Source organism: Pantherophis guttatus, chromosome 1, assembly GCF_059756535.1.
Source record: "Pantherophis guttatus breed Tessera chromosome 1, ASM5975653v1, whole genome shotgun sequence".
Lineage (NCBI taxonomy): Eukaryota > Metazoa > Chordata > Lepidosauria > Squamata > Colubridae > Pantherophis > Pantherophis guttatus.
In genome coordinates, this window is record NC_142063.1 from 22,827,597 (window position 1) to 22,855,482 (window position 27,886).

The window sequence follows — 27,886 nt, forward strand, 5'->3', positions numbered from 1 at the left end:
GGCCTGCATTTATGGTCATTTGCAATGTTCCACAGTCACGTGACTGTGATTTATGACATTTTTGCTGGGAAAGCAGTATTTACTTCTGTTTTCCAGCAAAAAAATTACACAATGAACAATAAGGTTTGCTTAACAACCATGGCGCTCGCTTTACAATAGGCTGCAAAAAAAGGCCATAAAAATCACATTGTCATGACTTACAACCGTAGCTCCAGGCTCAATTATGGTCATAAGTAGAGGACTACCTGGAACCTCATTGAGAACCTTATATCTAAGTCCCAGATTTGTTATATCTCGTCTGTAAAGAATCATCTTCTGTTTCACAAATAGCTGCTGAATATTCAAACAGGTTATATCCCAGCCACAAACATTTCTTTCTAGCTTTTCAAATGCTCTGAAGAGCTGCTCCCAAGAGCTTTGTCAAGCACTCTGAAGCCATCCAAGAATCGAGAAACAAGGGAATCGTTGCATTTTAAAATCAATATTTTATTTTACTTGATGTGCAAATAAATATTTTTTTAAAAACTACATTTAAAGAATTGCAAAGCAAATACAAGCCAAAACCAATTTTTTTAAAAAAGCAAGAGATCCTTCGGAAAAACCGAAGAATTATTTTCTTGTCTTCTCTTCCGACTATTGACAGGTCTCTGTTGGTTTCATGTAGCCCTTGCTAACACCACACTGAGCGATGAGAAGGATACAAAGGAGAGAGTCTTGCTTTGTCCACTCAGATTATAAATTAATTGATTTATAAAAGGATGTGTAAAGATGGCTTTGAAAAAGTTTGAGGAGAAAGAGGGGAGGGAGGAGGGTGGTCTAGGAGGGGATAAAATTCTCAAACTTCACGATGCCCCCCGCCCCCAATCAAACACACATTAAGCCACAAGCTACTGTTTAGTAGTAGTTTCGTAACAGAATTTGGCACAGGCAGTCATCTCTGCTCAGGTAGAGCATAAGAAGACACAATTAAAAATCTGGGAGAAGAAGCTGCTGGAGAGAAAGGTGGTAGAGCCGTGGTAGAGCCGGGACTTCTGAATACTGCTCAAGGCAAAATTGCATCCCCTCCCTTGGCTGCAAGGGGAATAAGAGAAGAGAGGGGGGATACAACCGCATATTTCGCAAGTCGAAGAAACCCCCAGGCACCAAGGACTTTCTGGAAGCAGGGGAGGGCAGTAACCGCTAATTGGGAGACCCAGAGCTTCAGCACAACCCACCCACCCCCCAAACCCTACATCGGTCGATGTGTGTATGTGTGTCTTTCCACTGAACAGTCCGGCATCTCTGGACATGCACTTCCTATCCAGAGATGGGACGTGCAAATCTTGTTGCCATAAGAGGCACACAAATGAGAATCTAGGATGGCATAGGTAAGTGAACACACCGGAGCCTGCGTGGAAGGGAAGACACCTTGAATCTTATCTAGGCCAAGTTTTAGACTAGATTTTAAAAAAGGGTTTTGGAGATGGGTGGAGAGAGAATACAAATCCAAACCTCTTAAATTCTTTGCAGGAAAACATGGACTTTGGAAAAAAAAAAAGTCCTTGAGCGTGGTTCTTGAAGAAATCTTGGGTTCTCCCATCTTCAAAGGGGTAATAGCCCTAGCTGTCCATGGTGCAGCATCCACTTGGATCACTTCTCCAAGGAAGGTATATTGGCGACTCAAGCCAGACCACCCATAGAATTAGAACATAGGGGGGAAAGTGAGAGAGGAAAGTCTAAGTCTCCAGGCATTTTGTTTCCTGCTCAATGATTCAAATGGGTCACTGTTGTAGATTCTTGGAGACCTCATCCCCAATTTTGGGGGCAACAATTTTGGAACTTCTCAAACAGCAATGGCCTGTCTCTTCTAGCCCCCCGACCTCTTCCCTCCTACAGTTCAAGCTCTCTCTCCTGGCCTAAGCTGAAAGCTCCCACTTTAAATGAGAGCAACACAAGCTGCCTCCATTCTGCTGTGGGTCCATTCTTTCTCAGACAAGCACACCCATGCTGCATGGGGTAAGGTGGGGGTGGGGAAGAAAATCATCGCAGCCCCGAGTGGGACCCCAAATGATAAAAGCTGGTTGGATAAATACCAGTGATACATACGTCGTCTTCCCAAAAGTCCATGAGGGCCACTGGATTTTGGGGAGGGGGGGGCGGGGAAGGTGGGAGGGCGGACCGACTGGAAGTCAGGGTGAGGAGGGCTGGCGGCTGTACTGCACGTGATAGCGGCTGACAGGCACCCCGTGTATACTGACAGTCTCACAAGTAGTTTTGCAAGGCAGCAGGTCCTCATCCTCATCACCCATCAGCCAGTCCTGGACCATCTCGGCTGCTTCTCGGTTGACATGCCTTGCAAGCCAGCGCCGGTGCCACTCTTCAAAGCGCTGGTGATGCCGCAACAAGACGCGAGGTGCCGCCTGCAAGAGAGATGGGGGAAAGGGGAAGGATTACGGGTGATCTGGGAGCTTCAGTCTCTCTAGTACAGGGGTGTCAAACACAAGGCCCGCGGGCCAGATCTGGCCCATGGAGTACTTAGATCTGGCCCACGGCCCTGGAAACAGCAAAAGACCGGCCTGTGGTGCCTCTGCCAGCGAAAATGGAACTTGTGAGGGCAACACGTGGCCCTCCTGAGCTCTGTTTTCGCTGGCAGAGGGTTGCAGGAAGCCGTCGCAGCCAAAAACGGAGCTCAGGAGTCCATTTTTGCTGGCAGAGCATTCAAGCCACCACAGGTGCCCCTGACATGAATGACATTGAGCTGGCCATGATCCCCCCCCCGTGGCCACGTCCCCCCCCGAGGTTAAACACAACCCTGATGCGGCCCTCAATGAAATCGAGTTTGACACCCCTGCTGTAGCAGGTTGCTACCCAAAGGGGCCATTCGAGAAGGTGCACCTGTTTGGCTCGAGACAGCGCTCCCCGACGATACATGTAATCTTCAGCGTTCATGATGAAGAGCATCTTGTGTGTGTTCAACTTGAACTTGCAGTCCACGTTGCAGGCACTCTCCACGCCGATCAGCTGCTTCCAGGAACTTTTCGCTTTGTCGCGCATGGCCTGGATCTGCTGGCACTGCCACCGCCGGAATTTGTCAAGGTTCCTGAAAGGGGAAAAGAGGAGAAGCCTCAACCCGGGTTACTTTGGGGAAAGGAGGCAGCGGGGGGAAAGTGGTACCCCAATCACTTTTCTTAAAATCTCTCTGTAACAGATTATGTCCTTGATTTATGACTGATTGCTTAGGATCGTTTGAAGTTACAAGAGACCTCCCAAAAGGGACTTATGCCCTGTGTTCTGACCCAGCTCCCCAAACACGACAAACCCTCTGAAGTGAACGCAAAGATTCCTTTATTAAGAGCGCCAGCAACCCCGGCAAAAAGTTGCTCTCTCACCGCAGGCTAACAAGTCCATCCAGAAGGGAGATGAAGAGTTGTCTGCCACATCTATTCATCTTTGCCCCCTGCCTTTTATCCCGAGAGCTAGGGTGGGGATTCGCTAGCAGCGGTGTCTCTTCCTTTCCAAGGATCGGCCCATGGATTTCTACTGCTCTCCTCTCCTCTGCCTTCTGCGCATCCGCGCGCCAAGGCACTGGACCCAGCTGTTCCTTCTCTTCCTCATCAGCTTTCTCCAGACCTGGGGCTGTTGACTCTCCATCTGAGGGCTGACGGACGGCCCAGGCTCCGCCTCTGTCCCCCTCTCTCTCTGACAGCCCTCTTCCCCCTTCGAGCTCTTGGGTTGCCTTGAGGCTGACCCTGACTTCCATGCCTCCTCCTCATCTGATTCGGCTGCTGGAGGGGACGGCGGCCAACAGATCACAATATCCTGATTCCAAAGTTCCAACGGCTGGCACGTCTCATGGTTACATAAACACATTTTGGATGCTTGAGATTTATGGCTGTTTGCAGCATCCTGTGTTTACGTGACTGTGTTTCATGATGTTTTTGCCAAAAAACAGTGTTTACTTCCAAAGTTCGACAAAAATGCCCTATAGCAAATGATGGGTTTGCTTAGTGACCACCACAAAAAAGGTTGTAAAATTGTATCAGTCTCACGTGATGATTCATTTTACGGCCCTCACAACTTATAATGGGCAGGCTCCATTACCGTACAGGGGAATTCTGATCACCTTCAGCCAAAATGCAAGCCACACTTTTAAGGAGTAAGGTAGAAAACACTGTTATGGTCTGAAACTATGCGCACACAGACTCATCATCCTATTTGTTTCCAGAGTAAGCAACGTTATGCAAAATATGAGAAAAGACACAGAGGAAATTAAAAGCATGAGATCAGAAAAATACAGCTGAATCTAGTTTATGCCAAAATAATAAACTCTACCTCCTCAGTCATCACCCTATCTCTCCTTGTTTTACCAGGCACACCTTTTCAAGATCCCATTCCCGCTGCAATCTGTCCCTTTTGACATTCTCAACTTTCACAAGCCATGGTGGGCAGAATCATGCCCTTATACAAAGATGTTTTTAATTTTTTAAACATACATTCACTCCTGTCATCAGAGTACAAATTACCCACTACGAAGTGTGTGAATTCTTTAGAGGTATCTGTAATCCTGTAGCAGTATGACAGCCAAAACTTCTGTTGTGACCTAGGCTTCCTGAGTCATTCAAACACACAAGTAGTCCCCAAAACCTCTTTTATTGCAACAGCTGTGAATTACGTTCATTCACAGCTGAGTCCCAATTAGTCCTTCGGGAGAAGTCCTTCAGGATAATCACCAACCTTTATCTCCCTTGACACTCTGCCAAAGACCTACTTGGCAAAGCCACATGGATTCCAGAATCAAACAGAGATGTCGACTGGGAACAGAATTAACAACGTTGCTTTCCTGCAAAGAGCCCACGTGCCTTTGCTCCTCTTTTAAGCCTTATGGGAGGGGCCAATCATCTCCAGGCCTGAGTCTTCTCTTTAGTTTTAACTGTTCTTTCCTTTTGGCAGCTCTGCGCATGCACGCACTAGGAACAGGCTCCTCCTGTTCCTCTGCCTCTCTGCTGTCTGACTCTGGAGGCTCTGGAGTCTGCGCATAACTCCAAGATGGCCCTGGCCCCATCTCTGCTTCCGACGCAGAGCCCTCATCCAAGTCTTCCCAAGACTCTAGGACTGGCCCATGTTCCTCCCCAGCCTCCTCACTGTCCGACTCCGCTGCCAGCACCGCAGGCTGCTGGCAGACTACAATAACTTCATCTAAGTCCTATTCATCAAAATTTCAAGCAGATTCACTTTATAATGCTTTCCCTAAACCAGTTTCTAAAATTTGGCTGGCTGACTGGGAGATTCTGGGATTTGAAGTCCACTCGTCCTAAGTTTTTGCAGCAACCATTCACTTAAATACCTTTTCCCTCTCTTGTAGCATTCTTCGCTTCATCATTCCACCAAGGGTCATTTTTTCATGTTTCTGATTAGCAAGATTAACTAACAGCAGAATGAAGGAGGACGAAAAACAATGGAAAAAGAACAACTCACCGCTGCAGAAAGACCGGCTTTAAGAGGAAGCCTTCGTTTTGACTGCTCGGGGTCCCTTCCACTCCCACATACTGCTCCACATAATTAGTCAAATGCTGGAGGAGACAGATAAGACAGCAAGTCACTCCCTTCTCACATACAGGAAGTCTGATGCAAAACATCCCTTTGTGTCCTCCTGGGAATGTTTTGTCCCATGCATTTTCTAAGGAACATGGGGTCAAGTTCATCTTTGAGGGAGGGGAACGAGGTTAGAATTACCTGGACTTCCATGGGGTCTTCAGTTTGAGTCTCTTCTGTGTCCAAAAGTTCAATGGTCATGATCACTTGGTCCTTTCTTTGAAGGAACATCACCTGTGAAAAAGAGGCAGCATGCAGGACAGAGGCCCAAGAGAAGGCTGTCTGCATCCACAGGCACAAAGGTGAGACATCTCCAAAGTGCTAATTCCCATACAGGTTTCTTAATTGGATGAGTGATTGAAATAGGCTACCTTTAAAAGTTCAACAGAGGAGAGAAGATACTGCCAATCTTGGAATCAACCTTCCACAACTTGGTAGCCTTCAGATTTATTGGATTTCAGTTTTGATCATATCAATCAGCAACTGAAGTGCAACATATCTAAGCATCCTCAGCTGAGGGAAGGTAAGGCGTGGAAGCTTGTTTTGGGAAAGGGGCGGCTGTACCTTGAAGCAGTTCTCATCGGCCATGCAACGTTCCGCTTTCCACTGGTAGCTGGTCTCCTTTGCGGCTCGTACACATTGCGAAGACAGATTGCCACCAGCTGCACCGTGCTTTCGCTCGCTCAGATACAGCTCCACAACTTTCAGACAGACATCATCACTCACCAAGTGATGCAGCTGTTGCCCCAAAACAAGCAGATGGAGGAGAGAGGGAGGGAGAGGGAGAGAGGGAAAGGGAGAGAGGGAGAGGGACAGAGGGAAAGGGAGAGAGGGAGAGGGAGAGAGAAGCAGAAAATACCAACATCAAGCAGGGCACAAAGGCCACAAAATGTCCCTGCACCTGAAACCTCATGCTTAACCAAAAACTCATTAAACCCAGAGTACTGCTCAACTCAGTTCAACATAAAGTTATGACCATTTGTTTAGCGACTGGGGTTATGGTGGCGCTGAACAAAGGAACTTTTGACTGGTGCTCAAAGTCCCGGCTGTTGCAGTGCCCCCATGGTCAGGTAAACAAAATTTGGATGCTCGGCCACCAGCTGACAATTATGACTGGTTGCAGCATCCTGTGGTCACATGATCACCATTTGTGACATTCACTGTTGGCTTCCCACAAGCAAAATCAATGGGTAAGGTGATAGGAAGGAAGCAAGTCACTCAGGTAAATCTCCCCCACTGTCCTTCGCTCACATACATTGCGCCTTCCTCCCTCATCGCATGCACTGCATCGTCCTTCCCCCTTTGCATTGAACATAAACTCCTTCCCACCCCCTTCACTTGTAAAGACGCACTCACTAGTGCCATCCTTCCCAGGCCATTCCTGTGCTCACCCACCCTCCAGGGCCTTCTTTCCCTGCACCCACATGCACCCTCCTCACCCAGTCTTTCTGAGCTCACGCCACTCATACTGCACTGCAATCTTCCCCTGCCTGATCTTGTGTGACCTTGTGCAGCATCTCCCCCATGACTCACCACTATACCCCACACTTCATACCAGGGACTCTCTTCTCTATCACTTAATGACCCACAGATTTTGGGGTTCCAATGACAACTGGGACTGCCTAGATTGCCATCACTAAGCAATGCGGCCACATGACTTGCACTTTTATCATTGCACTGCCTAATAATGGCAATCCTGGTCCCAACTGCTGTCATAATTCAGGGACTACTTATAATGCCAAACGGAACTGCATTTCTGAATGGCCTCAACTGCACATAGGTAGCACTATTAGTTTGTCCCTCATGGACGAAGTTCTGGAATCGTATCTTGAAATCCTGAATAACTCAGAGCAGGCCCAGCCTTACAAAGTAGTAACAGAGCTCACCACAAAAAAAGGCGCTGCTTGGGATGTTATTTCTGCATAAGAGGTTCAGCGGGAGCCAAATTATAACAAGCTCAAAGCAGATATCAAAACAATCTCTTAGATATCTTCCCCACACCCTGGACAAGGATGCAGTTACCTGTCGGACGATGTTTTGTACAAGCTTGTCCATGGTAAAACCGATGTAGGCATGAATGGTGAACATCTCTCTCAGGGTGTCCTCATATTGAGTGGGGTCAATGTTGCCATCCAGCAAATTCCTCACCAAGTCTAGGAAGGCTGGGTAATATTCCTCCAGCTCCACTTCACCTGGGGGAAGAACAGGAATCAGACACTCCGTGGGAAAAGGTAACTGCTCAAGCATCTCTGCAGGAAGGTGTGGAGCGCTCAGGTAGATGCCAAACTAATTTCCACACCTATCTGCACGCCAGTGATTTGAGTGACTTAATCTATATAAGGGACACCAAGTGTTTAAATAAGATAAGATAACCTTTATTGTCCCTTTTTTCTGTGAACACACCGGCACACATTAAAAAATGAAGTTCTGATGCCGCTCTCAAATATATATCTATCTCCCTACACATACATGCACATAGACATATGCTATACATACACACACACACACACACACTTATGTATATACATATACGTATACATATACATACATCATACACATACACACACATATATGTATATACATACAGTATGAGCCATAGTGGCACAGTGGTTAGAGTGCAGTATTGCAGGCTACTTCTGCTGACTGCCGGCTGCCTGCAATTTGGCAAGTCAAATCTCACCAGGCTCAAGGTTGACTCAGCCTTCCATCCAGGGGTGAAATGCTCCTGGTTCGAACCAGATCGTCCGATCCGGTAGCAATGGCGGTGGGTGGTTCGAAGAACCGGTAGCAAAAATCCCTGCCCCCCCCAATGCCCAGCTGAGCCGCACAATCAACAGAGGCTTTTTTTTTACTTTTAAAAGCATTTTTTCTACAACAAGATGTTGTAGAAAAAATGCTTTTAAAAGTAAAAAAAAAAAGCCTCTGATGATCGCGCGGCTCAGCTAGGATTGTCAAAGGCTTTTAAAACAAAAAAAGCCTCTGCTGATCAGGCAACTCAGCTGGGATCGTCAGAGGCATTTAAAAGAAAAAAAAACCTTTTTTTCTTTTAAAAGCCTCTGACGATCCCAGCTGAGTTGCCTGATCGCCAGAGGCATTTAAAAGAAAAAAAACCTCTGATGATCAGGCAACTCAGCTGGGATCGTCAGAGCCTTTTGAAAGCATTTTTTTACAACCTCTTCGCCGAAGAGGTTGTAGAAAAAATGGTTTTAAAAGTAAAAAAAAAAAAAAAAAAAAAAGGCCACGCCCACCCAGTCACATTACCACCAGCACCCACCAAGCCATGCCCACAGAACCAGTAGTAACAAATTTTAGATTTCACCACTGCTTCCATCCTTCCAAGGTGGGTAAAATGAGGACCCAGATTATTGGGGACGATATGGACTCTGTAAACCACTTAGAGAGAGCTGTAAAAGCACTGTAAAGCGGTATATAAGTCTAAGTGCTATTGCTATTGCTACACACACACACAAACAAACAATCACCACTGACAGGACTAGCTCTAAGGCCCTTGCCAAGCTCTCTTCTCTACTGGAAGACAACTTGATTAGAGAACCACTATACAACATAGTGACCTCTACTGGCCAAAAGATGTATTAGAGGTGTATTGAAGAATGGCAGGGATATCTGGAGCAGGAATGGACATTCTGGTGTTTTCTAGATATTCTGGAATACAGTACAACTGCAATATCCTACGTCAGTGCGGATCTCCAGTACACTGGAGGGCCCCAGATTGCCTACTCCTGCCTTACAAAAACAAACTCTGCAACTTCTTAATCTTTTCCTCTGATTTCAAACAACATGAGAAGCATTTTTCTCCAACAGGGGACTTCAAGGTCACAAAACGTTTAAAAAGGTACAGGTAGCATAAAGTATAGTGAAACCCCAACTGAGATCAGAAGGGAGGTCTATTCTCTCCGATGTCCATTAATCCACCAAATATGCAAATGACGTGGATTGTTGTGAACGTAGTTTATTTAAACTTCTTTAAAATCTTTCTTAAGTGCCGGGCTACTTTGGAGACAACAGAAATCCTAAAGGGTGATTATCCACATGGTAATTTTGCCCATTGTATCTGAAGTCCGCTAAACAGGGATATGAAACACAAAAACGTCTCTATAATAAATACAATATAGACAACCAATCCGTCAAAATTATTAAAGCAAAACCAGATAGAACGCAAGCAAATTCAGATCAGGTGAAAAAAGGAAAATTTCCAGGGAAAGGAATGGCACAATCTAGCTTCTGTTACTGAAAAGGCTCCCTATCTTTTTTATCTGACCCAAAGAACTTACATACAAAGAACTACATTTCATTTATCAATAAAGTCTAGTTTCTACTGATTCTTTTATAAAGCATTCAAAAATCGGCAGTTTGGAATTAAGTTGCTGTGCGTAAATTAGGGAAAGAGGAGATGAAAATAATTGCTGCCTTTAAGGCCTCAAAAAGATTTCAAATCTGGAAATGCCTGGAAAACGCCTGAAGGTTTCTCAGATGCACCCTCATCCCAAGGCAGAAAGAATATCTGCAATTCAACCCACAACAATTCACTAACTGCACCAGGTAAACGGAGTGTAGACGTTCTGGAGAAATAATTTGCAGGAGAGCTAAGCTTTCAGAGGAATCTCTGCCCATCGGAGAGGATTAGTTGAGTCCAGTGATGGTGAACCCATGGCATGTATGTCAAAGGTGGTAGGCCAGGGGTGGGCTGCAGGGGGTTCGCAAGGGTTCGGGAGAACCTCTAGCTAAGATTCTGTGCAGTTTGGAGAACCCCCAAATCCCACTCCTGGCTCGCCCAGCCCATCCCTCCCCACACAGGCTGTTTTGGATGCAGGTAAATGCAGAGTGCGTGCGGAGGCTCGGGGAGGGCGAAAAACAAGCCTATTGGAAGTTTGGGAAGGCTGGAAACAGGCCTGTTTCTGGCCTCCAGAGGGCCTCCGGAGCCTGGGGAGACTGTTTCCGCCCTCCTGGAGGCTCGAGGAAAGCCTCCAGAGCCCATGGAGGGCAAAAACACCCCCCCCGCACCCGCCGTGGTGCAGGAGGCTGACTAGGCCACGTCCACCATGGCCACGCCCACCCAGCAATCGGGCAGAGAACCCCTTGCTAAAATTTTTGAAGCCCATCCCTGTGATAGGCCACAATGTTTTGGGTGACCCGCTAGCATCCATCAACACCCAATTAACTATTCTCAAAAGCCTGCTCCATTGTTTGCATGATTTTCGAAGGCTGTGGCGGCCATGCGAGAATGGGATGCAGTCTCGCACGGCCTCCAGATTGTCTGGAACAGGGGTCTCCAACCTTGGCAACTTTAACTATCATTAAGTGTTGTACCTTATGATTCTTGACGAACGTATCTTTTATTTTATGTACACTGAGAGCACCAAGACAAATTCCTTGTGTGTCCAATCACACTTGGCCAATACAAATTCTATTCTATTCTATTCTATTCTATTCTATTCTATTCTACTCTACTCTACTCTACTCTACTCTACTCTACTCTACTCTACGCTACTCTACTTGTGAACTTCAACTCCCAGAATTCTGGGAGTTGAAGTCCACAAGTCTTAAAGTTACCAAGGTTGGAGACCCCTGGTCTGGAAGTCACCCAAGAGGGGGTGTGGGGGTCTTTGGAGCCCCAGAAAACCGCATCAAAATGGAGCCTGCTTTCACACAGAGGCTGCAGCCATGGAAGAGCCTTCCCTGAAGCTGCTCCAAGAACAAAGGCCTCATGTGACCCAGAACAGCCTCGGGAGGCCGCAGGGGCCTTTCAAAAGAAGGAGAAACGCCGCCTCAAAATAAGCACTCTGTGGTGATCCAGTGCTGGCCCACAGAGGCAATTGCATCGATCCCCAAGGCTTGTGCATTTTGGGGGATGGCGTAAGACAGCCTGTTTGAGGGGTAGCAGAGTTTGCTTGGGCTGAAGTTCCTTTTATAAATGTGTGTGAAACACAAGCAGGCTCAACTTAGGCATTTTCTGAATTTTTGACGTGTTGAGCTCAAAAATGTTTGCTATCACTGGCTTAATTTCCATAGAAAAGAATATCTGTAGCTCAGGATTGTTGTGTGGGCTCCTTGGTGCTCTCTGAGTTGGTTGTATTTTTTGCAGAGGTTTCATTACCCAAGCTAGGCAACATCTTCAGTTTTTGATTTAATCCGTTTTGTATGAAACTGCCTATGCAGCAAACAGAAAGAAAAATCCATGTAGGAGGTGCTCCTCCACTGATAAAAAATAAAAGGCCCCCTACAAAATGAAGAGTCAGTTAAGTTTCTCAGATGCAATTTGCATCCAACAGGGTTCTGAGAAAATTACCAGCCTTCCCGACCCCTCATCATTCTACTTTTTTAATTTAAAAAAAACCAACCACCTAATTCACACATACATCCTTTGGAAGTTTGTGTAACTGTTGAGAAACTGCCAGCTAGGCTGGAAGGAGGGATCAAGTGAGGACCTAGCTTAGAGTCCTTGTGCAGCTGCCAGAGGCATAACCTTGAGCTCCTCCAAGATTTGTGAAACCATATCTGGTTGTTCCAGGGGAAGGCGAGGAGTCTGGGGAGATTTTTGTAACTTAGATAAAGAAACAACGAAGCTGCTTCCTTTAACTATTTGTGAGTGGCTCTGATTGTTTGTGTCCAGCAGCAACCAATGTACGCAGTTCTCCCCTCTTCCCTCCACCCAAACTCTTTCAAGATGCTACCAAAGTCAACTTACTCGGTTGCTTTAGCCTCAGCTCCATGGCGGGATCATTGGCCCGCTCCTTCCGGCCTTCGCACAATAGCTTTTCTCTCTCTTTTTCTGTCCGATATTCCAGCAGTTGCTTCTGCGCCTGACGGTAAATCTTGAGGAGCCGTGAGCAAAGAGTCTGATGAAGGCGAAGGAAGAAGTACCAGTTATTATTGGCGAAGAAGAGAGTATAGACATTGTCCAGGGTACGGTGGGACCGGGCGGAAGGCACGATGCTTTCCAAACTCCCTTTGTCCTTTGCAGGGCTGGCCGGAGGGACTGGAGGGTTTCTTTTGCGCAGTTCATGGCCCTCCAAGGCGGATGGCTTCTCCTCCATAGGGCTCGCAGGTGGGCCAGGGGGATTCCTCTTTCTTAGCTCATGGGCTTCCACCAGGGTCGATCCCTTATCCTCCACAGGGATCACTTGTGAGCCAGGTGGATGCCTTTTCCGCAGATCACGTGTCTCCACCGGGTGAGCCTTGGGGCTCCCCTTCTCCTCGCTGGGTAACTCTTCAGGAACTGGGTGCTCAGGCATCTGGGAGAAAAATAGATCCGGGATGAAGTGCTGGACAATCTGTCGAATAGTAGCCTGGTCCTCCTTTTGGATAGTGGGTTGCCGTTTCACATAGTAGCTAATTAAGGCAGCCGCATCATCCAGAATCTGCTTGTCTTCGTAGATGAAGATGAGATGTGGCTCATTAGTGGCACCTCTTCCCTCAGAGTGTTGCTCCTGGTGCTGGAAATACAGAAAGTAGAGATTGGTGAGAGAACCAGGGCTCCCTATTCCATACTCAAGAGGAGCCCTGATGCTTACCTCATCATAGACGCTCTCAATCTCATTCAGCAGGCTCTTGGAGCGCAAGGCTTTCGTGTCGTTCTGCTTGAAGTTGGCAGCCTGATGGTCAAGAGACTTCAGGTAGGCCTTCTCATACTGCTCTCTCCAGATCTTGTTGAAGCCCTGCTGAGCTTCTCGCCACTCTTCTTCCTTGGCCTTCAGCCTGAAACAGAATAGATGTCGCTGAGCTTGGAAACCAAGGTTAAATAAACAACTCTGAAGAAATGCTGTTTCCAGGCCCAGCAACCAGAGAAGAGCATTTTATATAGGAAGTGTAATGTACACTGATATATTATGGCAAGTATTTCAAATATTAACAGATTAACAGAGTTGGAAAGGACTTTGTAGGTCATCTAGTCCAACCTCTCCCAAAGCAGGACTCCCTACACCATTTCTGACAAATGGCAGTCCAATCTCTTCTTGAAAGCCTCCAGTGATGAAGCTTCCACAACTTCTGGAGGCAAGCTGTTCCACTGATTAATTGTTCTAACTGTCAGGAAATTTCTTCTTATTTCTAGGTTGAATCTCTCCTTGATCAGTTTCCATCCGTTATTCCTTGTGTGGCCTTCAGGTGCCGTGGAAAATAGCTTGACCCCTTCCTCTCTGTGACAGCTCCTCAAATATTGGAACACTGCTATCATGTCTCCCCTGGTCTTTCTCTTCACTAGACTAGCCATCCCAGTTCCTGTAACCGTTCATCGTATGTTTTAGCCTCCAGTCCCCGAATCATTCTGGTTGCTCTTCTCTGCACTTTTTCAAGAGTCTCAACATCTTTTTTATAGTGTGGTGACCAAAACTGGATGCAGTACTCTAGGTATGGTCTTACTAAGGCTTTAGAGAGTGGTATTAGTACCTCACTTGATCTTGATTGTATCCCACTGTTAATGCAGTTTAGGACTGCATTGACTTTTTTGGCTGCCGCCAAATATATATATATAATCTATAATATCTATCTATCTATCTATCTATCTATCTATCTATCTATCTATCTATCTATCTATCTATTGATAGTTTGATAGATATTATATAAAGATACAATGAACTAAAGGGCCACCATCAGTGAACTGTTGGACAGCATTACTTGGTCTGTTGTGTTGATGTTTGGATGGTTTAGGGATGGGGAATGTGTTTGGGGATTGTTATGTGTGTTGGAACTGGTCTTTGAGTGTTAAGTGAATTTCGTTGTATGGGTATACTGTGTATACGTACAATGACAATAAAGTTATTATTATTATTATTATACCTATAATAGATAATATCTATAATATAATATAATCTCCATGGAGAGCAAAAGGATGGGAGCGATTTCAATAAGTTTTCCCCCTAGGCTAGAATCTTTTAGATGTGTTGGAATCACAATTTACAGCATAATCAGCCAGCCATGGCCACAAAATATGCTGGTTAGGAATTCTGGGTGTTGCAGTCTGGTTGGGAGGAAATTGAACAGTTTTTTTAAAGGTACTGTGCAGGGCTCACCTCTTCAGGATAACAGGAAGAGCAGTAATAGGGTTCTTCTTGAGGCTCTCGATTATCTCAGGTGCTTTATCACCATAGATACGGTAGATGGCCCTGCGCTGGATCACTTCTGAAGTGCCACCAAGGCAGTCGTCCAACCGGAATTTTTCTTGATCCTCCTGCGACATACGGGTCAGTTTTTTCTGTACACTTTCTAAGACACGGATGGTTGCCAAGTTGGTCTCTAAGACAACGTCCAGCTGCAAAAAGTAAGCCATGAAACAGTAAAGAAGCAAAAGGATGGATCTCCTTTACCATGAACAATTATTTGCAGGATATTAGACTATCCAGCCCACACACTCGTCAGACAGTCACAGCAGACAATGAAACCATTCTCTCCACCAACACAGCCTGCCAGTTACTATTACAATTATTTATCAGTCTTGTTGTAGCTGCTCCACTGCAAAGGAGTCGTTGTACCACAATTCCTGACAGCCCCAACCAAATATGGCATGAACTGATGTACTTTTAACAACATCTGGGCACCCATATGGTGGGCTCCAGTGCTAAAATCTAACACAGTGGCATATAAACTTTTTCCAGATTGCAGTCTAGTTCATTTAATGCATGAAACATTGTCTCAAATTAATAACATATTTATCTATACCTTTGAGAGAGAAGAAGAAATTATGAACAGTGAACTCAAGATGGAAATGAAATTGTTAATGGCTGTTATCAAAAAAAGTATTGGGTGATAATGCAGAAATTTTTTACTAATGAGTCAAATAATAATCATAGAATGATTTTCAAAAAAAATCCTTGTTCTTATTCAAGTTGTGAGTGACAGAACAAGATCTGTTAAGTTCCATTGTTTGACTACGTCCATGCCAAGGTCTATAATGCTACACCAGAGGGTAAAATGTTCCTGAAATGCGAATAGCATATTTCACACTGGAAAATGAGTAGATAATTCTCAGCACTGTAGATTAAATCTGTTATGCTGATATTATTCATTGCCAGAATGGATCTGGGACCCGAACTGGCATCTCAGACCACTGTAGAACTTGATCATGATTGGATCTCTGTTCATGACTGCTCTTGCTAGTAAACTATTTTGATACACTTGTAATCCAAGATATGTTATGCTCCGAACAGACTACATATCGTTTATTATGCAACCGGTTTTAATTGAAAACAGTATACAGGTAGACCTCACAACCATTTAGTGACTGTTCAAAGTTACAACAGCATTGAAGAAAGTGACCTATGACAAATTTTCACATTTACAACCATTGCAGTGTCCCTATGGTGATGTGATCAAAATTCAGGCACTTGGCAACGGGCATCTATTTCTGACAATTGCACGTCCGACAAGCAAAATCAATGGGGGGCAGCTGGACTTCCTGATTAGAAACTTGTTGCTTAGTTGAATTTATATTTTACTGACAAAGAAATAAAGGGAGACTAGTATAGATTTATTTCAAACTATTTAGCTCTCGTCAGTTAGCCATACCCTTTCTGGGGTATGGTGGAATGCAATTTTTTTTTACTACCAGTTCTGTGGGTGTGACTTGGTAGGCGTGGTGTGGCTTGATGGGCATGGCAGGGGAAGGATACTGCAAAATCTCCATTCCCACCCCACTCTGGGGCCAGCCAGAGGTGGTATTTGCCGGTTCTCTGAACTGCTCAAAATTTCCGCTACCGGTTCTCCAGAACCTGCTGGATTTCACCCCTGGTTTGAACCCCGGCTACTTGCATAATTAGATAGATGAATTAACCTCTAAGCCAGAAAGTGCATGGCTAGCTGATGAGAGCTAAATAGCCTGAAATAGATCTATACTAGTCTTCCTTTCTTTCTTTATCGGTAAAATATAAATTCAACACAAAAACAGTTTGTCGTGAAAGTGGCTGCCTGCGAAGGATCCTGAATTGAGGCTGAAAGGTGAAAGCGGAAGCAGTATGTTCCGTCCCATAGTTGGGTAGACCGGACTGCCCTGATAGACCAGTCTCACCGGAAAAAACCACTTGGTACTTAGTTGCTGACCAAAAGGACACACTTGACGAGTTAACAACTGTCAGATGAAGATGACGCACCTCAAAGCGCTCATCTTCACACCGATGTAGCTGCTCCTCATAAGGAGTTTTCTTCGAGCTGACGAAGGTCGAGTCTTCAGACCAAGATGGGAAGGAAACCCAGGTATCATTTAGCACCTGTAGAATTTAAAACACACACTAAATCAGCCAGTTCTTTTTCTGAGCATCTTTCTTCATGGTCCTGTTCTCCAATGTCTGATGAACCCACCTTGCCTTCTCCTCTCTTCTCTACAAGGAATGGCAAGCGCCACCTACCTCTTTGCAAATAGCTGTCCTGCCGCTGCACTTGGGCTGCTGGTAAGTCTTGGGGAGGGCCCTGTAGCTGGAGCCGATACGCTTGCAGGAAGCATAGTCAATTTCCCGGCACATCCCATCCCCAGAGCGATCGCTCATTGGGGAGGCAAAAGAGAGCTCCTTCACTCCCAGGAATGACTTGAACTGAGCAAAGAGTTCGGGGAATTTCCTTCAAACCAAAAAAAAAAAAGCACAAAAACATATGTTAGAAACCAACAGGTTTAAAGAGGTAAAAGAGCTCTTTTTGAGAAAGAGCAGCCTGCCTTTCACCACTAATCACCATTAGAAGACAAAGAGCAGATGTCATTTCTCTAGGGCAGGTGTCTCCAATCTTGGCTACTTTAAGACTTGTGGACTTCAACTCCCAGAGCTCCTCAGCCAGCTTTGCTCAGCTTTGCTGGCTGAGGAACTCTGGGAGTTGAAGTCCACAAGTCTTAAAGTGGCCAAGGGTGGAGACCCCTGCTCTAGGGTGACAGCAGACAATCATCTTTTCCAGGAGGTACATCTACATCTACAACATCATCATCATCACCACCACCATCATCAATTTTTCTTTGAATGGCTTGCAATATCACTGGAGAGGCCATGGTTGAAATGTCTATCCTTAAATTATTTTATTTCATCCTTAATCAAATACAAAAAAACAAAACTGAAATTTCAACAGTGCACCCTTGGGATTTTCTAGGAGAAATGGAAATGTGGAGCAGAGGGATTCATTGGTTTTAAGACTGCCCATCCCTTCAAGAACTGTTGAAACAACAAAAAGTTGCAGCCATGAAATATTTCATGTAAACATTGCACAACTGTGGCCCAACTGTGTGCAGTTTGTTGAGTAGCCTTTGGCTTCAAAATCTGTAAAATGATTATTGCATTCTCAAAGTTACTTAACGATTGCGATTATACAGGTAGAATATACTGCCTCATTAATTTTTTAAAAAAACATGGGGTCCATTGAGCCCCATAACTATTTATTCCAGTGAATTAATTGCAACAATTCTCAATATGAGACCATCGTCCCATTGTAATTTGATAAAAACATTCCTCCATGCTTTCAGGAAGAGATTATTTGGAAGACTAGACTCTCTGTAGCCTAAAGCAGGGTTGGGCCACTTATGCAACTTTATGACCTGTGGACTTCAACTCCCAGAATTCCTGAGCCAGCCTGGGAGTTGAATTCTGGGACCTGAAGTCCACAGATCATAAAAGTTATCATACTTGTCCTCCCCCGGCCTAAAGGAGCTCTGGGCTCAAAGTTCAAAACTTAACGTTGTCTCTCTTACCCCAAAAAGGGTGTGATCAGCTGAAGCAGCTCGGAGCCAGAGACCAGCTCTTGGTTGAAGAGAGCAATGCATCGGAGGAAGTTCTCATAAACTTCTTGGCTCTTGAGGACTCGACGTACCTATCAAAATAGCCAGAGAGGAAAGTGGCACCTTCTGTTTGTCAGGTACCAACAGATACCCAGACCCTGTGAAACTCCCATTTCAGCTCTTGCAGGAGCTGAGCTGCCTAACTCAGGCAGACAATAATTTGGCAATACAACCTGAAGAACTTCTTTAACCAAAATTAGTGTAGTTTGCTTAGGAGCTTTAGAGGCCTTTCCCACCACCAGCAACCCAGAGCTCTTTTGTTATTGCAAGGGTAAGTCTTTGTTCATGGACTTTGTTCAGAAACTCTGTTTCTATCGGAAATAACAGACCTTGTCAAAGAAAGAAAACTCCTGCAGGGTGCCATATTTGCCCACGGTGGCAACGGAGAGATCCTTGGTCCCACGCAGTTTCATCTTTTTCTGTTGGGAGCATTTGGGAAGTAAAAACGGCTTAGAAGCTTAGCGCTTAGAAGCAGCTCTTACCTGTGTGACTTTTCATGACATTACGATCCCAAACAAAATACTCAGTAACTTATATTAACATTTGTTATCCCCCTAAAAAGCAAAAGGACAACACGGTCCTTCATAGGATTCTGCTACTCCTTCCGGTCATACCTACATAAAAATAGAATTGGTAAAAATGGATTTTTGTTTGTCAACAACCTCTGCAATGTTAAGACGTGTGGACTTCCAGCCCCCAGAATTCCCCATCCAGCAAGCTGGTGATTTAAGTCCAGACATGTTAAAAATACTGAGGTCGACAAACACTGATTTAGACAAATGTTTTCCAGTTCATAATTGTCTTTCCTAATATAACATTATTTTTCTGTAAATCTCAGAAATGTAGTTGAAAAGTACAATTTGCACAGCACCAAACTTTTTTTTTTTGTGAAATGTTATGCTAGTTGTGCCTACTGCTGGTAATAAAAGATATTATAACTGGGATAGTACCATTTATGGAAAAAGCCTAAAGTAGAACAGTTTTATTGGGGTGAAAAGTTTGAGGGACTAGAGGATCTCTTCCCCTCCTCTTCCTCTTTCAAACTAAATCTGTCAGGAACGTTTTTGCATCAAAGAACCTGTCCATCTTTAAACAATGCTACAGTTTTAGGAGGTCCTTGGTGCTCTATGAGCTTGGCTCTTTCCTTGAAGACGTTTCATTACCCAAACTAGATAACATCATCAGTGGTAGTGTAAGTAAACATGCTCCTTTATTAGTGCTACAGAGGGGGTGAGGGGAATCCGCTGTGCCACATGATATAGATTAGCTAGAAAGCAGGAAATCCGACGATTCTAGCTAATATAAATTGCACGTCACAGCGGATTGTCGCCCAGCTGATCGTTGGAAATACCTGTTCGGCCAAACTGGTAGCATTTTTTACTACAGGTTCGCTCGAACCGGTAGCATTTCACCCCTGCAGCATAGCTAAATATGAGGAATATGTCATGAGTTCAGCCATTTTTTGATGAAAATGCCTCCTTTACTTCTCAAGGGCAGAACCAATCAGCCAGACAGTTTCAGCTAGACTGACCACCTATATTTCAGAGCTTTCAAAATCACTCTCGCTCTTTCCCCTAGCTTTGCACTCAGTTCAGATACCTTGGCTGGGCTGGGTCCAGGACGGAGCAACAGGGACCTGGACCGTTTCTTACTGTTTTCTAGATGTTTCTCATGATCCATTTTGGGGATACTGTTGGCATCACATGGCCCGTTCCCTGTGAACTAAAACCAAAAGATGTTGGTTACTGTTTGTTTACTGGGCTTTATTTGTTAATGTTTAGCATCCAGCTTGCAATGTTTTTAAAGTTTGGTAGCTGTCCAGAGTTGCATTTGTCAGGTGGGGAGCTGTATAAATAATAATAATAATAATAATAATAATAATAATAATAATAATAATAATAGAATGAATGGGCAGAGAAGGAGATGGCTCCCTTTGACAAACATTAAGGACTTCTCAAGCCAGAATTGGGGAAAAGGCTGCTCTGAATTGTTTGCTACCACCCAGGGAAGGAACTGCTTATTCTTGTCCAAGCTAGGGACTAGCTTTCAAACAAAAGGCATTTTCTACCTTCTACCACTTTCTATCCTCAAAATGACGCTATAGAGCACTCACACCAGAAAAACTAGGCACAAGAACAGTTTTTTCCCAAACGCCATCATTCTGCTAAACAAATAATTCCCTCAACACTGTCAAACTATTTACTAAGTCTGCACTACTATTAATCTTCTCATCGTTCCCACCACCCATCTCCTTCCACTTATGACTGTATGATTGTAACCTTGTTGCTGGTATGCTTAAGATTTATATTGACTGTTTCCCTATGACTAACATTAAGTGTTATGATTCTTGATGAATGTATCTTTTCCTTTATGTATACCGAGAGCGTATGCACCAAGACAAATTCCTTGTATGTCCAATCACACTTGGCTAATAAAGAAATTCTACTCTACTCTACTCTACTCTATTCTTATTCTCTTTTCTGTGGGGCAGCTGGGAGCTATTTGACTCTCCAGAGGCTTGAGGCTGCATCCAACTTCTATGGTGAATGCTGTCCTTCAGTCGGTACAGAAAATAAACCAGACTCTTCCACCCAACAAGGAAAGCACCCCTCCCCCCACTCTTCACGCCCCACCCACTCAGCCTCCACATTTGATAGCCGCCTCCTCACAATGGCCACCCCAGAGTTTTAGCAAAGACATACCAAAGACCTCTTTGCCTCTGGAAGGAACTGTCCAAACTCGGATAGAAGATCCTCCTGGCCTCTGAAAAGATTTGCCACTTCAGTGAAGACCTCCTCTTCCGACATACCTCGAAAAGGCCGGCTTTTTGTGCTTAGCTGTTCCTTCTGCAAGTTAAGAAGACGTTTTTAGTCATTAGATTTATATTCAACTTTTATTTTGCACAACTCAAGGCAACATACATTACGCTTCCTCCTGTTTGTCCCCCCAACAACCGATGACCCTCTGAGGTGGTGGCCTCGTGAGAGAAAATGACTGGCTTAAGGTCACCCAGCAACTTTCTTGCCTAAGGGAGGACTGGAACTCACCTCACCTAGTTTCTACCCAGAAACCAACACCAAACTGTCTCCCTGTTGTGAAATGTTATGTTAGTTGCGCCTGTTTAAAGCAAAACCAGCATTAGTCTAGGGTTGGGGTCCCCAAACTTGGCAGCTTTAAGACTTTTGGACTTCAACTCCCAGAATTCTCCAGCCAGCTATGCGCTACACCAGCATAGCTGGCTGGAGAATTCTTGAGTTGAAGTCTACAAGTCTTAAAGCTGCCGAGTTTGAAGACCTCTGATCTAGGGTAGCATCTCTTGTCTGGGCTACCCGCCTCTCGGTTTAACAAAGTACAGTTCCTGTCTTCCCGTTACATACATCCAAACAACAAATAATATTCCTTACGCACAGTCACTCAGGCTCTCGTCACTTCCCGCCTGGACTACTGCAATGCTCTCTACATGGAGCTCCCCTTGAGGAGCACCTTGAGGCTCCAACTGGTGCAGAATGCGGCCACGCGGGGGATTATGGCCGCTCCCATGTGACACCCCTCCTGCGCGAGGTGCATTGGCTCCCGGTGGTCTTCCGGGTGCGCTTCAAGGTGTTGGTTACCACCTTTAAATCCCTCCATGGCACAGGGCCTGGGTACTTACGGGACCGCCTTCTGCCATCGATAGCTTCCCACTGGCCAGTTCGCTCCCACAGAGAGGGACTCCTCAGGGTGCCGTCAGCCAGGCAATGTCAGCTGGCAACCCCCAGGGGGAGGGCCTTCTCTGTGGCAGCACCTGCCCTCTGGAACGACCTGCCCCCGGAGATACGTAGGATATCAGATCTCCGTGCTTTTCGCCGTACCCTCAAAACTTTTCTATTTCACCAAGCTGGGCTGGCGTAACCCTCCCCCTTAGATATTTTAATTGTAACGGGTTTTAGTTGGGATGTTTTAAATCTGGGCCAAAATTTGTTTAATTCTTTTAATAATTTAAATTTTATATTGGATGTTTTTTATTCTTGGCTGTTCACCGCCCTGAGCCCAGCAGGAGAAGGGCGGTATAAAAATTTAATAAAATAAATAAATAAATAAATATAATGGTTTCTGCACAATACGCTTAGGACAGTGGCTGGGTTTCCATAAAATTACTCTATCTGATTTTACCCTGGTCAGGTGCAATAAGGATTCAGCTTCTGTGTTTGAGAAATAGGAGGAAGACTGCATGTATGCAAAGATAAGACCCCACCCGCTATCCACTACTGCTTTCCGGATTTGTGGGAGAGGGGAGGGGGGGCATCCGCCTTTACCTGGTATGTGTGAAGGATCTCCAAGAAGGAACGATAGATTTCAGGGTGATCAAGAAATCGGGTCTTGATTTTATTCACATAACTTATGGCATTGTTGAACTCCACTGAATCGGATTCCAGGGGCATCTGAACTTTATCATCCTTGCATGGCTGTTGCTGCTGTCGGAAATCCTCTGGACAGTCTCCATGATTGTGGGTGTTCTCCTGGCAGTAGTGCAACATTAGACTGCTGCCAGAGAGAGGGTTCTGAACTGGCTCCAGGGATATCTGGGGAAATGCAAGTCACTGTGTGAGGAATTAATTAAATCAGAATAAATTCTAAGAGTCATTCCCTTGGTAAATGTAGACACGAGGCCTACAGGTACCCCTGCCCGTTATCCTTCAACACACAGACAGAACGTTGTCGTCTCAGGATCCGATTCATAACAGGGGGTCAGAATGTAGCAAATGGCTTGAATTGCTTGGATTCACAATGCAAGAAACTTTCTTTTCAGAGATACCAATAACGTTGGACTTCACTGACTATGGCTAGCTTGGATGATGGAAGATGAAATCCAAGGAAGGTCCCTGGGTTCGCTGCAATTAATCTGATATTAGAGTGATTATGTGATTTTTTTTTAGAGGCTTTCCAGCAACTCAAAAAAGAGAAAGGGCGTTATCCCTGCACTCCACCCCCCCAAATTCCTTTTAAACAGAAACACTTCCAACGTGGGTATGCAAAAGATATTCTCTGCCCATTGTAGTATGTACAGACCTACTCTGGATGGCAATACTTGAGTGATCCTTTAGCACAGGGGTGTCAAACTTAATTTCATTGAGAGCTGCATCAGGGTTGTGTTTGACCTTAGGGGGCCGGGGTGGGGGGGGAAGGGCCTGGCCAGGGTGGGCCAGATCGATGTCTGTTTTTGACTGCGACGGACTGCTGCAGCCCTCTTCCAGCAAAAACAGAGCTTTATTTTCTCTGGCAGAGGCACCATAGGCCAGTCCTTCGCTGTTTCCAGAGCGGCCCCGCAGGTCAGATCTAAGCACCGCATGGGCTGGATGCGGCCTTGAATTTGACACCTCTGCATTAGCATAATGCCATCAATATTGCCCTCACTTCTCAAAAGAAAGAGCAACTGTGGTACTCGGACCTCTAATGCCAGCTCTCATTGACTCTCTCGTGCTACTTGTATTCTTTTCAAGGAAAGCTGGACTGCTACTGTGCTCTCCTGAATGGTCTCTCCTGGACCTATGCAATGAAGCAGCTCTGCTGGGAAGAGGAAGGGCTTCATCACTGTTTGTGGATGCTCTTGTGGTCCCAAGGAGAGGCGGAATCAAAGCCGCACCGCCACAATGGTCCAAGGGTTAAAAAAAAAAAAAAGGCTGTGAAAAGCTAAGCAAGAAAAGATCCAGCTGCCTCATATTGTCAGCTTCAGATACCAGAATAGGAACAATATTAAAACACAATAAAGCTCTTCGTACCTGGCCAGTGAGAGGCGACTGAACGTTCAGCTTCCCATTCTTTGGAATCTCTATTCGGTAACCCAGGGGCAAGAAAGCGTTGAAGCCAATGATGAGGTCCGGGTGTTCATGGAACAACTGAGAGACACGTCTGATGACGCCTGGAGTGTCAATGCTGGACGCAAGACAAGATAATGAAGAACAAGTGGGTGCTTAAATCAGGCAAAGGAGAATGGATGCAGGAGAAGAGACTGGTCAAACCAATCAAAGGAGGGAAGCAAGGGATGGAGCCTTGATGGTTCACGTTACCTCTGGCTCTTAAACTCCTTCATGATTTCTAAGAAACCGTTATAGGTGGCAGGATCACTACCAAAACGGATCTTCACTTGATCCAGGTAAGAGAGGGCATCTTCTACCTGCAAGAAATCACAAGAGATATTGAAAGATCTCTCTCTCACACACACAGACACATACACACAAAAGGGAAGAAATGTCATGAAGAGCAGGTAATTTTTCTTTCTAAACTGGTTCCGTTCCATGCTGAGGGAGGGATATGCAAAAAGCAAAACAATGCCACCAGTTTTCAGGCCCTAGAAACATCCAAAATTCACAGCCGGAAAAAAACCCCTCCATTTTGCATTCAAAATGGATTTTTAAAAATTCAGATTTCCTTGCCAGTACTAAAGGCCAGATAGATTATATTTAGTTTCTGAGAGGGCACACTGGAAAAAAGACACTGCGTGAGGCAATTTTTGGGCAGCACCAGACTTTGTGGATGAGGCACTGTATCATGATTTGTTTGCTTAACAAAGCGGGCATGGGTCACCAAATGCACTGGCACATGGAATTGGTTTGTCTTATGGGCACTGCCAAAAGATTATTTTTTTCTGGGCTATCTGTCAATACATCCAACAATTATTCTTGCGTTTCAAGATGGTCTACTGCTCTACCTCAGGGTCGCCAACCATTAATCAGTATTTTATTATCACAAAGAACGCCAACTCTGCTGCCAAGCACTTTTGTTTTATAAGAGAGGAGACTAATAGAAGCCAATTCATAAATGTACAGGAGCCCATGTACACAGTCTAAAGTCACTCCCAGAGAAGATGCACTCACACCATCAAAAATCTTGAACTCCAAACTGGCTCAAAAAACTCGCTTGGGGATGCAGACATACAGGTAATCCTTGACTTATGACCGCAATAGAGCCCAATAATTTTGTTGCTAAGTAAGACAGTTGTTAAGTGACTTTTGCCCCGTCTTATGCTCTTTCTTGCCACAGCTGTTAAGTGAATCACTGCGGTTGTTAATTTAGTAACACAGTTGTTAAGTGAATCTGGCTTCCCCATTGACTTTGGTGGTCAGAAGGCAGCAAAAGGAGATCACATGATCCCGGGACACTGCAACCGTCATACATAGGAGTCAGTTGCCAAGCATCTGAATTTTGACCATGTGACCATGGGGATACTGCAACGGTCATAAGTGTGAACAATGGTCATAAGTCACTTTTTCCAATGCTATTCTAACTTCGAACAGTCACTAAACGAATTGTTGTAGGCTGAGGACTATCTGTATAACGCAGACGCATGAGGTGGTAACTATCTTAATCCTTTGACATTCACTATAGCTGATTCTTTTCATACAAGTGATCGGTATCTCCAGTATACATTAAGAAAGGGATTCACCAGTTTAAATGTTTAAACAGTACCTCAGAGTATCCGTTCTCTTCCTAATCTGAAGGACAGATTCTGCAATCATTGCAGTGCAGCATTTTGCTATAGTGGCAGGAATAGGTGGAGTACATCAAATATGACCTCCTCCCTTGCCCCTTTTATATTGTAATAAGGAGAAAAATATTGCACCAGATTATTGATAATTGCACTAGGCCCAGAAGAGAAAAATATGCACTTTTCCCCTCCTACTGGAGGTATTCTATCATGTTAACACTCAAATCATTATATTTAACCTGCTTCCCTTTACAGTTTAAAAAAATAAATATTTATTCAACCTTCTGGATTTTTGGCTAAGTTGTAGGTTTAGGGTAAACTTACACTGTTTTTAACTGTATCAGTGGTTAATATAACCATATTAGTAACTTTAGATGGATGCCGCGGATAGCTATAATTGTCTTTACACTTAATCAATTAGGATTTTTTCGCTGTATGAATTATGCTTTATGAATTATGCCAGCTTTATCATTGATGCTGAAATGATAAGAAAATCTGAGTGTGGCTGACAGCAGCAGAAGTACCAAACATCTGAACAGCACGGAGCTGTCTAGCACTGCTATGGAGTTGGGAGGGGAATCTCAGCCATTTTTCCTCAACAGAACTGTGAAGAGGGGAGTTGTTTTAAAAGACAGAAAATGCCAGAAGAGTATTCTCATAGAAAGTGGAAGCTGGTGTGGTTCTATGTGCCTGGTGTGAAAAAAGGGAAAGGTGTACAGAGCTCGTCTCTTGTACTCCCATCTCTATGAGATGCTAAGATATAGCATTAGCCGCAACAGAATTGATGGAGCAATCTATGTTTTGGAAAGGCGAACGGATGCGCCATATCTCACAAACCAGTCTGGGTTTAGGTAATACGATGGAGGGAAGAACACAACATTCAGCTTTACTGCTCCCCAATTCAAGACTATTTTTCATTTACCACAAAAGCACTAGAGCAGAATGTTAAATTGGCCATTGTTATTTTTTGGTGCCACACATTCAGAACAAGATTGTAATAATAAACTATACTTCCTAGAAATTAATCAGCATCCGCTCATGCGATTTATTGCCCAAAGGATGTTTCTAAGAAAAACAGATTATTTGACAATTTCCATTATTTAACCATTCTTTTTGCTTCTGCAGCTGCAATTTTGCTATCTGCATTTTTATGCCATGAAAGTTCAATGGCAGTCCTGATGCTTCCTTTCATGTTTGGTTCGGATTCTGTGCAGAACCAGCTTTTTTTTTTTTTTTTTTTACACCAAGGAGCCTCCTCCAGTATGGCTTTACATTGACAAAAAGACACATTGTCCACATCAGTATGAAACAGAACCTCAACCCTGTTATAAAATAAAATTTTTAAAAAAGGATGCAAAATAATGCATTTTGACCTGCCCCTTCAGATACAGTAACCGATGACAAATGAAATAAAAACGAAAAACCATCAAAACACGTGGCACTTAGCCATTTTAAATTAAAGGTGCCAGCCCACTTTTTTTTTTTAAAAAAAAAAAACTTTTTGTTTTTACTTGACAGCTCACAAAGTAAGGAAAATACTCCTAGAAAGAAAGAAAGAGAGAGAGAGAGAAAAAGAGAGAGAAAGAGAGAAAGAGAGAAAGAGAGAAAGAAAGAAAGAAAGAAAGAAAGAAAGAAAGAAAGAAAGAAAGAAAGAAAGAAAGAAAGGAAAAAGGAAGGCGATGGAAGGAGGCAGCGGGGCTTCCACGCATCTTTGCCTTTTAACACTGACAATGCAAAGAGAAGCGGGGTCGGGGCTGGCGAGAAAGAAGATCCTCTAAACCTTATGCAAACGGGGGCTCAAGCTTTGCAAGCACCCAACGGGGAAGGAGCAGTAGAGGGAGGGGACCCCCAAGTTCTGGGCAGGTGAGGCAGAGATAAAAGGTCAATCCATGGGGAGGCGCCCCCTTTCTCTCCCCCGCCCCCTTCAGACTTACGTGGACTGGGAGCTTTTCGGGAGCAGGCGCCGCCACCGCGCCCCCTCCTCCTCCTCCTCCGGTCCCCCCAGTCCTGCCCCCCATCTTCGCTCCGCTGCTGCTCCCCCGGCCGCCTCCTCCCCCTCCCCCCGCCGCCATGTTGGGGCTCCCGCG

General features: G+C 44.8%; 1 protein-coding gene across 1 annotated transcript; it reads right to left on the reverse strand.

The window, feature by feature from the left end:
* Positions 1 to 465: 465 nt before the first annotated feature.
* SIN3B (SIN3 transcription regulator family member B) lies at positions 466 to 27,886 on the reverse strand. Its single transcript, XM_034437558.2, has 19 exons — positions 27,734 to 27,886; positions 24,382 to 24,488; positions 24,094 to 24,247; positions 22,630 to 22,896; positions 21,037 to 21,180; positions 19,934 to 20,056; positions 18,664 to 18,753; positions 18,248 to 18,366; positions 16,929 to 17,136; positions 16,674 to 16,790; positions 14,601 to 14,839; positions 13,104 to 13,287; positions 12,278 to 13,025; positions 7,594 to 7,763; positions 6,136 to 6,309; positions 5,713 to 5,805; positions 5,455 to 5,549; positions 2,875 to 3,079; positions 466 to 2,399 (listed from the first exon to the last, which is right to left on the reverse strand). Exons 1-19 carry the CDS (start codon positions 27,869 to 27,871, stop codon positions 2,169 to 2,171), a joined length of 3,606 nt encoding a protein of 1,201 aa, XP_034293449.2. The 5' UTR covers positions 27,872 to 27,886; the 3' UTR covers positions 466 to 2,168.